Genomic DNA, 16,553 nt, shown 5'->3' with positions numbered 1-16,553 from the left:
TTTTAACTGTTATAACAAATATCTGTTGCCTTTTATTTTATGTGCTTTATCCATCCATGCCTAGTCATTCAACCATTCTCCAGAAGAAACAATATTGGTATTTTGGCTGAAAATGAAAGTAAAGCTGGACTCAGTACTGAACTCAGACTCTTTGTTTCTTTGCAGAATCTGTGAATGTTTGAGCAGCAGCTGTCTGTTTGATGGACTGCACACTACTCTGTTCTGCTATGAAGCACAGAAACATTTTACTTTATTTGTTTGGTGAGCACTGTGTTTCCTAAACATTTGTACTTGCACCTTTGTATAGGCCCTATCACTTGAGCTTTGCTGTTATCAAGGTGGAAAAAAATTCTCATGCTACAAACAATTGAGGTTTTATTATCTAATTTAATTTCTTCTGATGTGTGTCCTGCATACATTTGCTTTTTCCAGTCATGCTCTGTCCTCTGCAGCCAGGCTAAATTTAAACCTCCAGTCACAGAAGCTGTCAGGAGGAACTGCTGCCAAGCCCTGTGCTAAGTGCAAGGTTGGATGGACTACACATAAAACAACTCCAATGAGGAAGCTGTTTAGAAAGCAGAGCCAGACAACATTTAAGCCCAGGTATGATGGTATTCCCACAGGTAGCAGGAGAAGTATGGCTAGAGAAAAAAGAAATATGGCCCAAGTGTTCAGAAATATACTCAGGGTTTGGGAAATAACAGTTCTTCTTGAGCCAGTTCTACTTTGGTCTGTAATTTGGTCATCCAGAGAAGATTTCTTTATTAATCGTGCACTGAACCCAGTATACAAAGTTGCATATCCCAGAGTCAAGAAGAGCAGCACGGCAACCTGCAGGATCTGAAAGGTGTGAAAGATCCAGCACTGATGTATCTGGTAGTGAGACACATCCTCCAAGACAGGAATGAAGTCAGACAGCAGGAAGATGTAGAGGGCAGTGAGGAACCATAGGAGGATGGTTACAAATAGGCGCACAGTCTGTTTCGGTCTGGAGGAGACAGGTTGTAACCTCTGAGATATGGTGCAGAAATGGTCCAAACCAGTCATGACAACAAGAGGGAACTGTAGAGCACTGTACACTTGTCCTACGATTTGAACCAGCAAACATATGTGGTATCTGGTCAGCTGCAAGCCAAACAGGAAGAACTGTCCATTACTGTGGAGATGAATGGTGCTGACGATGAGAGTCAGTGTGGTATCGACAACACCCAGGGAAACGCTGAAAACCCCAATGAAGCTGCTGCAGATGTGGTTCTTCTGTAAAAACACCAGGACCCAATCCAGCAGGCATTTGCCTCCCAGACTGAACAGGATGGAGGGAATGGAGGTGTTCATGCTGTGTATTCTGGTGGAGTGCATCAGATAATCCAAACCATTGTGGGTGTCTGTGCTGCTGCAAGGAAAAAAATATTTTTAAATTTAAGATATGAAGAAATAACATTTGAAATGAGTGTTTCTCTGTAAATATAATATTCATGAGTAAATAAGCAACATAGTTAAAACTGCAATAATAATAATAATGATTTTTTGGCCCCATGGGTGCAGCAGAAACAAGTCATGAACAATGACATAAAAACATTTTAAGCTTAAGCTTACGTAAATTCTATTTCTTCTGGCTTATATAATTAGATAGGATACCATCATCATATAAACTGCTCTTTCATGTAGACCAGGTCCACCTGTGAAATTATATGAATGACTGAATCTGATACATGAACTGATATGGATATAATTTTATTGAACCACAGAAAAGGTTTCCCAATGGCACATTGATTCCCATTAATATGAAAGGATAATTTCTAGCCCTTCAGCTGTTTTAATTGTGGGACACACCTTTGCCAGACAACTTTGGTCTGACCTCTTGCTGCTGTGAAGCCCATGGGAACAGCTCTTAATGTAAGATTGGAGTCTTTTAGATTGCAGCATCACTGGTTGAAAAGTGTTCTATTAAATTGCAATATAGATTCGAAAACGATTACCTGTTCAGCGCTACTAGCTGGCCTTTATTAAGAAAATTAAAAAAAAAAACATGCAAAATAGTCCTAATCTTACTCTTTAATGTGTTCCTTCTGTTTTCTGTGTATTTCACATGTAACATGTCATCTTCACATAATAGTAAAAATTGACATTAGTTTTTGGTACTATTACAAATAAACTGAGTCCACCAAACTGAACTTTGAAATCCAGAAGTGGTAACATCCAAGGTACACTAACTAATATATATTTTTCACAAATGCTGTTACCAAGCCATGTATGTACAAACTGTATGAACAGTATGTTCATGTTAGTTGGCTACATATATTTATTTATTTGTTTTATTTATTTATAGTGCACATTAAACAAACAATACTGACTTCTCCATCGGTGTAAATCTGTGTCACAAGCACAACAACTAATTTTCCCATGATCCGATTTTAATCATTTTTTAAGTTTAGTTTTAAAAATGCAGTATGTTGTGTATATGTTATGTTAATATGTTGTTATGCTAATATTAAAAATCACACCCATCACACCCATCGATCACACTTTCAGTAAAATGTCCTTCATTTCCGGTGAGCACTTTCCTCAGCATGATTGTAAAAACTGTTCTAAGAAGCTGTCTACTTTTATTTGTCAAGCTCAGGTCGGAAGGTCAGAAGTTTTTTTTACAATGTTGTATGTGAGAAGTTATGGTCTTTCTGGATTATTTGCTGTGCAGTACGTTTATGTGCACAGCACTGTAAATAAGTAACTACAGTAGTTAAAGTTGCAGGGCTGTTGTATCAGATTGCAGGTTTAGACAGGTTTGGACAGATAGATGCTTTATCAATCCCAGAAGGGAAATTTGAGTGTTGCAGTTGCCATTACACAGAGAAACATACATACACACTCAGGCGATAATAGGAATAACGCAGGAATAAAATACATATCGAACAGAACTAGACAGAAAAATATAATAAATTAATTAATTTATATGTCACTAAATGGTTTGGATAGGTTGAAGCAGAGCTCTCCACTGTCTAAATATAGTCATTGTACAGGGTGATGGCTGCTGGCGGTTTGCAGGAATGACTTCCTGTACCTTTCCTTATCAGCTTACCGTAGCTAGGTGTATATGATGAACGGGAAAACTTGTGTGTTAAAGTAAAGTTTTATCCATATTTTACACTTGATTTTATTTCCAGTAGAGGATAGAAAGCTCACGTCTCCTAACATTCTCTGGGGCGTATAAATATTTAAATTAAAGCAAATTTAAACAAAACATACAAATGTTAAATACAACAGTAGAATGAACCCATTTTCCATATTCTGTATCACTGTACGTACATATAATTCTGTGTTTCAGTTTGTCTATTTTATGCTCTTTAATGCTACAACAGTTTATAGATAATTATTGTACTTTTTATTCTTTTTTTCAACGGCTGTAGTTACAAGTTACTTTGCAGATTATTGTTTTATACAAAACATGATCATCATTAAAAATTACAAAGAACTGTAAGTTCAACAACTTAAACTACCTCACAGTGTATAAAAATTGATAAGTTAGTCTCCATATCAACCAGGTACAACAATAAAATGTCGTCTATATTTCAACAGCAATAACAATGGGAAATATGGGTCAATTTTTTATATTAATAACACTTTTACTTTTGATATTTTATATGACTCTCTGATAGTAGTCTCTCTGTAGTTTATTGAAGAAAAAGAGTTAATAGAAATGAACAAAATTATTAATACCTGTATCCAGCAGCCACATGGGTTTTTATTTTTATTGCATTTCCTGTTTCTTATGATGCAATTATTAGCAAAGCAAATGAATTAAGAATATGTCTCAGTGCTGCAGAGAGCGACCTGTAGATAGATTTTCTCAATCACCGTAACACTAAGAGATCAGCAGGGCGTATGAAGACAACATGTACAAACACACATTTACCTTTATATTTATTACCTGAGTGTGTGCAGTCACCGGACGTTAAACGTGTATGTCTGTGTGAAATTCCTCCTGGAGCTGCTCAGGTAAGCTGGATCTTGCTCCAGCGCCGCACTGCTGTCAAACAGCTATTGTTTAGAAGGCGTGGTTTTAGCAACGAAAACCAGTGAATGTAAACACATAGAACAGCTATGAATAAGGAAGTTCAGTAAGGAGGATTCACTACTCCACTATCTAAATAGTTCTGGTTAGTTTTACTTTTTGGTACTCAAAAATATGTCCTAAAGCCCACCACAACGCAGTAATAATGGCTGAGACACATGTTTGTGCTCTTTGATGTAAAGGTGCTCTGGTATACTCTTGAGACAGAATATCATGTTACAGGTGCACTGATTGTTTTGAACTACCAAAGGCTTCAGTTTTAACCCTGCAATCTTAATCACAAAGTCAACTTAAATACTCTGCTTTGACCAACCCCATTAAAAATCTGTGTTTAGGTGTGTCTTTGAATGAATTACATTTATGAAATTATATAAAAATGTATTTATGTATTAATAAATATTGTCATTTTTGTCCTATTGCGTCAATTTACTTTACTTATTAACTTGCTATTTAATCTTTTTGATTATTCATTTGATACAATTATAATGCAAATACAGACTTATTTGAGGAACATGAGCATTGTTACTACTACTTGTTGCTCCTTCTGTCAGCGATGGCTACGTTCTACTTTTTTGAACTGTATACAGAAATATTTGTATATAACACCATTACTAAACTCAGTTGATAATGTGTAATGAGTGTTGTCTGTGAATTTATGACTTGAACGGTCAACTGGACACACCTGATTTTTACTGGCTGTTGTTTTCTTTGTTGCTTGCTCCTTTAAGAAAAACCAAAATCTTTAGATAAAGCTACCACCATGCATTTGGATATCATTGCAATACAACTACATACATATATACATATATAGACAATGACTACTGTAGACCAACTCAGATTTTCACTTTTCTTTCCTATAAAAAAGGCATTCCAGGTACTCACTAGATGATAATCCTCAGCACATACAAGGAATGTCTAGATCATCTTCATTTGTTAATAGTTATAAATTCATAGCTACATTCATTTCACCTCCACTACCACCTGTTTTCATTGTGTTGATGTAATTCTGGCTCTGACCACTAGAGCTGGTGGCGCTGTGTCTATAACTGACCACTCACGGCTTTCCGGTGAAACGTCACTTCCTCCTGTCGCCTAACTAGTGTTTGTAAGTGAAGCTTTTACACTTTGCAGACAATGTCTGTTTGTAAATAAATGTTTGATAGCGTCTAAACACCTAACATTGATACACTAGTATCTGTGTTAGCATGTTTTCCTGTGTGTGACACAGTAATGATTCGTTGGGCTCTGTTTCTCGGCGAATTCAGCCCGGCTAGGAGTTAGCTTTATTGCTAGGTAACGTTAGCTGTCAACAGAACCACTGGTTTTCAGCTGTGACTGATAAAATTTCCAGATGTAAATGTTAGTGAGTGTTATTGAGCTGTTCTTCTGCCATTTGAGTTAGCTTCTTATCACCAAGTACAGTGTTATCTCACTCTAGCCGGGGCCAAGGTAAACATTACAGGCAGGTATAAATTCATTTGACCTTGGTTTTGTAGCTTTTTAACCAGCTGTATATAATAACTAATATATTGCTTCATGGAAAGTCGCAGAACTTGGCTTTATGACCTATAGGTTTGGTCCCAGATGGATTTCTATTTTCTATTAGTTAGATAATGTGATTTTATACTAAAAATAAAGTAAATATTCCCATGATAATAGATTAATAAGTGTGAGTTACCTAAGAATCTAAATAAAGTAAATATGACACAGATTGTGAAGAACACTTCAAACTTTTATTGTAAGAGAACATAATCAACAGATTAATTAGACTGATAAAGAAACTAATCATTAGTTGGAGCCTTATTAGTTGCAGTGTTTTATAAAACACTCTTTAAGCGAATCATTCACAGTTACTTTGCCTTAGGACTGAAATTACTAGCTGATCTTATAGTGATCTTTTTTTTTTTTTTTGCAAAATATTTACCTTTTAAAAGACACAGTCTTTAATGCCTGACATATGGCTTATCTAATTGATTATGTATTTTTATGATAAGCGAAAAGTGTTGTTTTTTATGTTTCTTGATAGCACAAAATTTAATAGTCAGTGCTTTCAGACATAGTGGAAAAAGTATGTGAACCCTTTGAATTAATTACTAATAACTGGTTAACATTTTGTCAATACTGCTGTGGAGTGTCAGTGTGCTCTTTTGGTAAGCCGCAGCTTCCTTCATGGTGTCCTCCCATAGACACCCAGCTAGTTCAATGTATTATCTACTGTACACTCAAAAACACGGATGTTAGCCAGTTCCAATGATGCCTTCAAATCTTTGGCTGTCACTCAGGGTTGTTCACATAATTTTTCCCCTTTCACAGTGAGGTTTTCATGGTTATTTGTTAATACTTTTGACTTAGATAAAGATCACATTTTATGACAAATAATGCAGAAAACCATGAAATTCCAAAAGGTTCACATACTTTTTCTTGCCACTGTAAATGTACACAGGGTGTGCAAAAAGTGGAAGCGTATGATTACCTGCTTCTTGGAGAAACTATACATATAATAATGGCTCTTTAGTCTACTTTAAAATTGTTCATCTTATAGATTGATTGCTTTCTATGAATTGGTAAAATTGCCTTACTAGGTAGTTTGGAAATTGTTTTCCAGCAGAATGGAGAATTCAGACACAAGTGCATCATCTGGGGCCCTGGCAGTGCCAGACAGAGGCATGGTGCGACCCTCAGACTCCACTGGTCAGCTGTCAGAGTCAGCCAGGCCCTCCAAGCACAGGGAGCACTCCTCCAAGTCACCAAGGAGACGGCGGGAGGGGAAGAGGCTGCAGCGGCGGGGGGATGGTCCTGAACAGCTGCTCTGGGAGATCGAGTGGCGGAGGTTGCCAGGCCAACACGAGCACTTGGAGCCCTCTGGGTCAGCGACCGACACAGCAGAAAGCTCACCTAAGAGGTTTGCACTGCAGGTTGCCAGCTGCATAGACATGCCAGTGACACAGCTTTGCTGTCCAGGACATAAGGTGACACCTCTTGACTCCTTTTTTTGTTTATTCTCACAGGAGAGCCCACTTTCTACATGGACCGTACCCAGCCACTCACTTTGGTCCCAAAGCCTGTATTCTTCCGAACCCAACTTCAGTCATGTAAGCATTAGGGTACTGAGCGATTCGAACTTTGTGTGTACAAACTGTTGGACAGTGACACCGAAAAACTTGTGTAACTGTGCGAGATAAGATAAAATAAAATACTGTGATTGGATAATGTGAGAGGGGATGGCTCAGAGATACACATTGTCACGTGGTTGCTTTGGACTGGAAAGCACACACACACACATAGAGGAAATTATCTGTAAAATGCCTGTCATTCACCACGAAAAGGATGAGAGAGACAAAAGGTAAATGGGACAAACTGTTTGTTTAGATTAAAATATTTGATAGATGGAATTTGGATTCCACTAATACAGGCATCAGGTAGTCAGAACAGCTATGTATGTTTACGTGTTAGTTTACTTCTACTACTTGTTTCTGTGTCTATACTCCAGGCATATCCAGGATCCAGCCAGCCAGCGGCTCACCTGGAATAAACCTCCGGTCAATGTACTTGTCATCAGGAAAATCAGGGATGAGAGCCTGTTTGAGCCTTTTAAAGAACTCTGCAGGTTTCTAGTGGAGGTACAGAATCACAATGTTTATACATTGTTGTATACATTACTGTATAGCCGATATATTAATTTTTGAAAATATGAACATTATAGTATGTTCATTTGTGGTTTAGGAGGGAGGTTTACCATTAAAAACAATATACATAAGTCTTATCTCTTGTTAACCATACATGTTAATAAATGTTTGTCTGCAAGACCATAAACATGTTGTCAGCCAAAACAGATTTATGGGTGTAGTGGTGTTTAGTATTCCCAGAATGTGGAGCTGTTATTGTAAATTTATAACAGATTTTCCTGGTCTTGGTTTCCTGGTGGTTAAATCACTTGTATCTTCTTGTTGTCAATGTGATCTGATATCTGATATCTCTGAGAAAGAGCTGAAATGCCTGAAATGTCAGTTTTCTTCATGAAATACACAATAATATCTCTATTATTAACATTATTTTATATTTTAAACAGACTGCATTTCTCCTTCCACATTAACAAACACTTAATTCCCACAATTACAGTTATTCAATGATTTTTTTGTGTCATAATTTCTCAAATGTCTGGATAACATTATTGTTCTTATTACCAGGAACAGATTGTGTCTTTAATAAATCACACTTGTCATATTCCTGCCGAAAAAATATCCCAGAACAAATTGTCAAAGGAAACATAGACACATTTGTGATACAATCCAGGAAATACTCCAGACATGTCTCACATTAGTCTTGTCTCACAGAGTTATGAGTTTTAGTTACGTTTCCAAAACAAAACTGTGCTTCATGTGATGGATGTTGTAAACCTACATGTTTGCCACATTCTGAACTATATTCTGGAAAGTGTGCTTTGGAGAGATGTTGGTGCTCTGCTCACTAAATTAAACCATCCATTTGCGTGTCAGGAGAAGCAGATGATGGTGTACGTGGAACGCAGAGTCGCTGATGATGCTTCGCTGTCAAAGGACGAGGCCTTTGGATCCATCCGCAATCAGCTCTGCACCTTCAGAGAGGGTGAGACACCTGTGTGTCCTGCATGTCATAGGCTGATATATTAGCAAAAACCTGATTAATAAAACAATAACCATGTTTCAAAAAGTGGTGTTTTTCTTTGCTTGCAGGTTACGATGATATCTCTGACTGCATAGACCTGATCATCTGTTTAGGTGGAGACGGGACTCTGCTCTACGCCTCTTCTCTTTTCCAGGTAGCCACACTGGAATTTTGTTTCTTAAATAAAGTGCAACTGAACTATGAACGGCTTTTACCAGATCAACTAATAAACGGAAAGTCAGATGTTCTTTTCCAAGCTTCTTTCATATTTATACACTCACTAATGATGATATGATTAGTATGGACTTTAATGTGATGTTACTGTATTTTATATTTACTTTAAAAATTATACTTTCTTGTAAATTTTTAAAACAGCATTGTACTAGAGGCAGATACTGATTCAGGCACTGACTGGTGTCCTTGAGAAGGATGAATCTCCAGTCAGACCTACTTTGATGACTGTGGTTTTTCCTCTCTGTAGGGCAGCGTCCCTCCAGTTATGGCATTTCACCTCGGGTCTCTGGGTTTCCTGACGCCCTTCAAGTTTGAGTCATATAAGACAGAAATAGCCAAAGTGTTTGAAGGTAGAGTGCAGCCTAATGTCAAATACTGGTCTAATGTTGAATGTTGCAGTCAATTCTATGTGAATATAAACACTAAATATATGAAGCCTGAAAACTTTCTCTTTTGAAAGACCAAACTTAGATCATCTTTACTTTTGTGGTAACTTTTACATCTTTACATGGGTGTTCAGGCAACGCCGCCATCACTCTGCGCAGTCGTCTTAAGGTAAAGGTGGTGAAGGACATGCTTCAGATAACGGGCCAGCAGCCATACAGCCAAGACACACCGCAGCAGCAGGAGCAAAACGGACTTCCTCACAGACACACCAACTGCGAGGCCGGCAAGGTCACCCTGCAGCTACAGGTGAGGTCAAAGTTAACGCAACATCTTGGAGTGATCAGTGAGCCAACAAGTTGCTGGACTGATGACGTTGATCAAATAAACTTGTATAAATCTTTCAGTTTAAAAGCCTTACTTTGAGATCTTCTTCTTTGCGTTATTATTTGCTGATAATTTAGAGAATTGTTGACAGGACACTGGTGTTTTTTTTTTTTAAATACACAATGCAGTTGATAGCTTATTTGCACCTCAGTAACTTTTCCAGTGGCTCAGGAACCATTTTAAGAACTTTACCTGAGTCACCAACTAAAGGACTTGGAGATTAATTTAATTTATTACAACAGTTCCAGGTTGAAAAGTGTCTCTGCATGAAATAAGCTTAAATTACTGATTGAGGATCAACTGAATGGGATTTGACATTTTTTAAGCGGTTATCAAACTCATTGGCCTGATCCTCACTGTTCTTAAGATGAAGAGACATCTTGTTCTTATTTTAGTTTGAAAGGTTTTATAGTTATTGGAGGTTTTTGGTCAAGGGCTGGTCCAGCTGCATTTTGTCGTCTTAGCTTTTTCCTAAAATAAACGCTCTATGCCAAGAACGATGATGGAGGTCGACTGTTTATGTGCAAATGTCTTGGTTCTTTTTCATCCCAGCCGTGTTTCTGTGTGCGTACATCTGTTCAGCTTGGTGAGCGAGCATCAGCTGTGTTGCCATGGCGACAGTCATAATAAAGCTGATACGAGAGAGAAGGTCGGATGTTGTGAAGTTTTGTTTAGCCAGTTGCCATGGAGATCATGGCGTCCACAGTGCAGCTGAATGGATATTTAATGAGCTCTGACGCTCTTGGTCTGACACACATTTTAGCTAAACAACACACACACACACAGACACACACACACACACACACACACACACACACACACACACACACACACTACAGTTTGTCAATTTCAGTGCAGCTCTTCTCTCTTTCTTCCCTCCCTTGGGTTTTTTCAGCTCATCGATAAAAGACAGTGACGAATTGTTGTGGTCTCTCTACCGTAGTGAGACCTCACATTACATCACGTCTGCTGTGTCCAGCAGGATGTACGCGCTGTGCTCAGCTGACGTCAGTACATCTGCCAGACATCACTGCTCAGCGCTGCGGTATTTTGTGAGACTGACTGAAGTGTGGAACATTATTTGTATGCTGCTTGACTGCACTCCAACGTTTTGCTCTGCTTGTAGTTTTGTAATGTGGGAATGTACCAGACTGTCGCTCAGCATTTGCTGACAGATTATTTATTGTTTTTATTGACTGAATTGACTAAATTTAGTCTGTGGAAAGGATTTACTTGTTGAACACATTGTGTTCCAGAGTGTATGGGGCTATGCATAATAATTAAATTAATAATTAAATCCACAGTGGTTATTCCACATTATGCATTAGCAGTGTAGTTTTCTCTTTAAGGTTTTAGTTTTAAATCCTGTTTGTTAGCTGGTATCTTAAAAAGCAGAGAAGACCTTTCAGTGAAGCAAGTTTAGACCATGGACCAAGGATTACAAGACTGGCTTTTAGGATGCACAGCGCCACCATGTGGATATGAATAAAACATAATTGTTCCACTGGACTTGCACTCATTCCTAGACCAGCAGGAACCCACTATACAAGCACATTTTTTGAAGAGATTACATTTTATACATAAATATGTAATATAATATAATATATAATATATAACAATAAAATTTAGTATATAGATTTAAAAAGTCTTTGCTGCAGTTGGTACTACAGTAATCTATTTAACTTCAGATATCTTTTGTACAAAGCCATTAATATTCCCGAACAGGATTTAGATTTTCTAAATCAAGATCAAAAACTACTGAAGGTTCAATTTTAAAGGTTAGTGGATTGTGTGTGTGTGTTACACAGGTGTTGAATGAGGTGGTGGTGGATCGAGGACCGTCCTCTTACCTGTCTAATGTGGACTTGTACCTCGATGGACGACTCATCACCTCAGTGCAGGGGGACGGTAAGGACAGATATACACCTGTTTCCATGGTGCTGCTCTTTTCTCTTAACTTTTTCTGCCTATTCTTTCTATTTCTACCTAAACTGAAACAGACTCTGCAAGATAACAAAGTAAAGTGACTCATTTCTCAGACTGGAGCTACAGCAGATAAAACAGATGGTTTAAAGTGAAGAAAATATTTTAAAGTAGTATGGTCTCTGCCCCCCAGGTGTGATTGTGTCCACACCTACAGGCAGCACGGCGTATGCAGCTGCAGCAGGAGCCTCGATGATCCACCCCAACGTACCTGCCATCATGGTCACCCCCATCTGCCCACACTCGCTCTCCTTCAGGCCCATCGTCGTCCCTGCTGGAGTGGAGCTCATGGTAAGAATAATAACGAGTAGTAAAGCTGAAGCATTTACATTTACATTTAGTCATTTTGCAGACGCTTTTACCTAAAGCGACTTACAAGTGAGGAACAAGGCAAGCAAACAAAATCTAAGTCAAGAAGATACAACATCAAAGCAAAGTGCTATCAAAAAAGTGTTTCTGTTTCAAGAGATGTGAGAACGAAAGGGTAGAAAAGTTTTTTTCTTTTTTTTAAGTGCAAAGGAAGATGGACATTTAGTCTTCAATTATGCAGTATAAAGAAAATATTATTGAAATAATTTTTAAAGTAAAGTTGGACTGGTTGAACAAATCAGACATTAGTATATTGTGAGTTGGCTCATGGTTGAATGTATATTATATTGTCTTGTTGACACATTACACATGTAGTATCTTTGCTCCACGGCTGACTGGTTGGTTCCAGCATTTTCGACTCTGTTGCACTTTGAACTTGGTTGTTATCTGATTGAACCAGTGGTTTCTTGTCCTGAGCTCACTGCACAGAAGTGTATCACAGTATCTTACTGTAGTGTAGGCATCATATATAAACTCACAGTTTTCATTGAGCTGTTTGTTAACTGAAACTCTAAAAAGGTGATTTTAGTTGTCAAGAACATTTTCCATCAATCATCAATCGGTTAATGTTTAACTGATCATCAATATGGTCATATGTGTTTACTCTTCTGAGGTGAAGTAATATTTAAGACCCTCACCACACTCTGAGCTGAGGACTTATTTTAGCAAAAAATCACTGTAATACAGCACATGTATTTCTATGTCCCACTACCATCTGTGCATGTATGCAGAACATTGTACCATCATACTGTGAGACATGAATCACAAGAAACTTGTCAAAATGTCATACTCACACCAGAGGAACTCATTGCACAGTAGAAGAACTAATTAGATTGTGAAGCCGCTTTCTGTATAAATTTGCATATTAATAAGTCAAATCATTATTAAAATGGCTGCAAGTCCTTAAAACATGTAGCTCAAGCTGATATCAGATAAAAATCTTTGCAAATGAATAAGCTTACTACATGAAAAACAATACATAGTAGAAACTTATTTGTTCTTACCTTAACTGATTAGATTGTGGTGTGTTACTGAAATCTTGAGAAGACAGCTGTTTATAGCCAAGCTACGTTCGTGGCTCATCAGATGGCAGTGTCACTCTTCTGCTTTAGTGTAGATTAAATACCTTAACAGCTACTGAATAGATGCTATAAAATCCAGAAACTCACAGTCCCCAGAGAGTCAGTTTGTCCTCCTGTGTCCTGAAACAGATCACCTTGTCCCCTGATGCCAGAAACACAGCCTGGGTGTCATTTGATGGCAGGAAGAGACAGGAGATCCAGCATGGAGACTGGTAACTAACTGTACATGTATCATTATAAAGATTTCTTTCTAAGTAAGTAAGTAAGTAAGTAATTTGTAATTTCTCTCCCAACAGCATCAAGATCACCACATCTTGTTACCCGGTGCCATCTATCTGCTGTCATGACCTAGTGTACGACTGGTTCGAAAGTCTGGCTCAGTGTTTGCACTGGAACGTGCGCAAGAGGCAGGCCCGTCTAGCGGACGTCTCAGACTCATCAGACACAGAAAACTGATTCTCCAAGTGCTTTTATCGGCCAGACTCAGCAGCTGAGTGAGTGAGACTGAGGGTCCAGGTTCGTTCTGAGACGACCTCACAGTCACTTCTACAAGCATTTTTTATGACACCGTGAGAGAGACGGTCTGTGTCTACAGCCTAATCAGTGTTACTTCAGTCCTATGAATGGCTTGTACAGTCATACTTAAACAGTGTTTTATAGACAGAGGCGTCGCATGTTTCTCACCTAGAAATGAAAAATCATCACTTCAACTATTACATAATTCTAAGATGTGAAATATGAACGCTAATGCTAATGCTTCTCCTGCAAATTCTGAAAACTCTTTTCTTTAGAATTTAGCTTTTAATCTGTGAGTAGAATGATTATAGGTAGAAATACACAGATAAAGCTAAAATTAGCATGGGCATGTTTGTGTAAATGTGTATATACAAGATTCGAGGATGAGTGAATTGAATGTGTTTAATATTTATGTGATGTTTATATATTGTCAAAATAAGAAACTGCAGCACACATCTAATTTAATTTCTAATATTAAGTCTAAAATGATTTTATTTATTTAAAACCTTTGAAGGTTGAAGCCAAACTTTCTGAGTCATGCCTCCATGTAGTTATTTGATATAGGGCAGATAATAACAGTTAATTTTAATCTGCAGAATAATACGTAGAAGATGTATAAAACATTTATAAATAACGTACTTTCACCATTAACTGCACCAACTAATGCAGTTAATTATCCCAAATATGCTTAGTTAATTTAAGAAGTTGGAACCATCTGATTTTTGGCATTTTTGCTTAAAAAACTATTTGTGGATGGATAAACAATAAATATTGTACGATTCAGGGTATTACAATTATTTTGTAGGAATATAGGTTATGTAAGACTTTTAATAGCAATATAATGAAAATATAAATTCTTATGACAAAATAAAACTAAGTTTGAATAAGTGAGAATAAAATCTGCATGTTATAATATGTCAAATTTAAAGTTTTGTGCCAATGATGTAATCAACTAATTATTATTATTATTGTTATTGTGTAAATAATCTCAGAAAATATCCATCAAAACTTTCTAAAGTTGATTATCAGAATGATTGTAGATTATTTAATCAATTAATTGTTGCAGCTGTATCATTTAACCGCTGATGATGCCAGAACCCTAAGAAAAAATGACAGTCGTGTGCTTTGTATATTTTTATTGCAATGATAAGATACATATATATTTCTAGACATCCAATTGTATTAAATTATACTCCAATATTGCATGAGACAGTCTTCAGAATGATATTGATCCAAATGTGGACAACTAGGCGATCAAAAGACACAGTTTTTGACCAGAGATAAAACATGGTTGTTTAACAATTTCACTTTTGTTTCCCCCAGAAATGTGCGATGAGAAGCAGCAGCATAGAGAGTAATAATACTACAATATACAACAGACCGATACTGTGCAACAGTCACAATCAGATTTTTTTTTTTCTATTTTGTGAAATTGTTTTGCCAGTATTGAGCAACTGGCAACTCGGGACGCAGAGATGTACTTTTGTCCGTTTTAGGAGGGGGGAGAGAGAAATCGATTACAAAGCAAACAACACGATGGTGGATGATGTCGGTTTTAGGCAAAAGAAAAAAAGGCCCAGAAAGTGTGTCTAAAATGTGACAACAGTATTTTTCCACATCAGATCATGTTTAGGACCTCAGGTTAATAACTGATCACAGTTATTGAGAGAAATACAGATGTGGGGAGTTCAACATTACGGTGACAAATGTAAAATAAGATGAACACAGATGCTGATGTATAGGAAATTCTCACTGTTTTCTAATCCCAGATGGTATCTCTACGCATCGAGCGCACACTTCATCGTATTGTATCAAACAAAGATGAGCATCTCACACTCTGGGTAATAAAACTAATGACTCCTAATACAAAAAAAAGGGAGGAGACAGCTGTTTTATATTTTCTTAGACTGCAAGTATTCTGTCTATATATTTGATATAGCAATAGAATCCATATATAAATGATACATTTCTATTCTTTTATGTTTAAATATAATCCTCACTATGACTAAAAACAGCAACTATTCTAGCCAGAAGATAATGTGAAGGAACAGCTTCGGCCTTCGCCGCCAGCTACCGGCTGGAAATGCGGTCTGGTCAGTGGAGGTGGGTTCACAAAGCGTGTCCGCTGTTATCACACGGCGGCTTGTGCGAGATGAGACGTATGAAAACGAGTGCGAACACCTTTAAACGCTTTCACTGAGACCAAAAAAAAAAAAACTGTATCTACACACTAACAGCCTGATCCTGTGCTTTTTGCTCTTTATTCTGTCAAAGTTGTGAAAAGGTTTGAGGAGTTTGACACTGCAGTTACAAAGTGAACGAATTAACAAAATGCACGCTTCGCTCTCACAATCAACTGCACAATAAATCAGCATGCATAACATCATTATTAGTTGTGTTTGGCACTAGAGTTGCTTCAAACTTGATCTGGTTCCGTTTGCAGATAAATCGTTTTATCTTCTAGCTTTCATTCGACAAATGATGAAATCTTTTTTTAAAAAAGAAATATTAAGTGCGCCAGCTGTGTCGCAGTTGCTCACATTTACGTTTAAAGACAAGTCCCACGTTATTGAACATGAACTAGAAGTACTTCAGACTGTGGAGAGGATTGCACTATGATCATCAGCCATTTATTTAAAAAAAAAAAGAAAAAAAGAAGTGTCTTACTGACAATAACAAGTACCTCGAAGAGCTGTACTACTCTGCTCCTATCCAGTCACAACATGGTCGATAAGTTTTTAAATTCCTTTCAGTAAACTACAGGATTTGGTCCATCCAGATTAGTTACACAGCAGACACGCTAGTCGGTTGGCTTCAAGTGCTGCCTAAGAAAGTTATCAGGCTCGCTGGCGTTCGACAGGATGTGAAGCTCCTGATTCAAA

The 16,553-nt window shown here is 37.5% G+C and overlaps 2 protein-coding genes across 6 annotated transcripts; one reads left to right on the top strand and one right to left on the bottom strand.

Annotated features, from left to right (window-relative positions):
* Positions 1-353: 353 nt before the first annotated feature.
* On the bottom strand, positions 354-6,681 carry gpr160 (G protein-coupled receptor 160). Of its 3 annotated transcripts, none has more exons than XM_026373918.2 (2): positions 6,652-6,681; positions 354-1,393 (listed from the first exon to the last, which is right to left on the bottom strand). In XM_026373918.2, the coding sequence occupies exon 2, from the start codon at positions 1,357-1,359 to the stop codon at positions 433-435; it is 927 nt and encodes a 308-aa protein (XP_026229703.1). In that variant the 5' UTR covers positions 1,360-1,393; positions 6,652-6,681; the 3' UTR covers positions 354-432. The 3 variants fall into 3 exon arrangements, with proteins under 3 accessions (XP_026229703.1, XP_026229701.1, XP_026229702.1); XM_026373916.2 differs by lacking the exon at positions 6,652-6,681 and adding an exon at positions 3,929-4,012; XM_026373917.2 differs by lacking the exon at positions 6,652-6,681 and adding an exon at positions 3,929-3,991 and having other exon boundaries at positions 354-1,390.
* Positions 5,146-15,888, top strand: nadkb (NAD kinase b). Of its 3 annotated transcripts, none has more exons than XM_026373913.1 (12): positions 5,146-5,177; positions 6,681-6,974; positions 7,081-7,164; positions 7,563-7,692; positions 8,569-8,677; positions 8,785-8,870; positions 9,198-9,300; positions 9,471-9,643; positions 11,530-11,629; positions 11,838-11,995; positions 13,285-13,367; positions 13,452-13,611. In XM_026373913.1, exons 2-12 carry the CDS (start codon positions 6,682-6,684, stop codon positions 13,609-13,611), a joined length of 1,479 nt encoding a protein of 492 aa, XP_026229698.1. In that variant the 5' UTR covers positions 5,146-5,177; position 6,681. The 3 variants fall into 3 exon arrangements, with proteins under 3 accessions (XP_026229698.1, XP_026229697.1, XP_026229696.1); XM_026373912.1 differs by having other exon boundaries at positions 6,678-6,974; XM_026373911.1 differs by lacking the exon at positions 5,146-5,177 and having other exon boundaries at positions 6,682-6,974; positions 13,452-15,888.
* Positions 15,889-16,553: the final 665 nt, after the last annotated feature.

The sequence above is a fragment of the Anabas testudineus genome, chromosome 17, assembly GCF_900324465.2.
Source record: "Anabas testudineus chromosome 17, fAnaTes1.2, whole genome shotgun sequence".
Taxonomy (NCBI): Eukaryota; Metazoa; Chordata; class Actinopteri; order Anabantiformes; family Anabantidae; genus Anabas; species Anabas testudineus.
Note: the sequence above shows the minus strand (reverse complement) of the source record. Positions and strands in the feature narration are given on the sequence as shown.

Excerpts from the sequence above, each read along its gene's own strand:
- gpr160 (XM_026373918.2), bottom strand. The coding sequence starts at position 1,359 with ATGCACTCCACCAGAATACACAGCATGAACACCTCCATTCCCTCCATC.
- nadkb (XM_026373911.1), top strand. The coding sequence starts at position 6,682 with ATGGAGAATTCAGACACAAGTGCATCATCTGGGGCCCTGGCAGTGCCA. Across the intron at positions 8,678-8,784 it reads GCTCTGCACCTTCAGAGAGG|GTTACGATGATATCTCTGAC; the intron begins GTGAGACACCTG and ends CTTTGCTTGCAG. Across the intron at positions 11,630-11,837 it reads CACCTCAGTGCAGGGGGACG|GTGTGATTGTGTCCACACCT; the intron begins GTAAGGACAGAT and ends TCTGCCCCCCAG.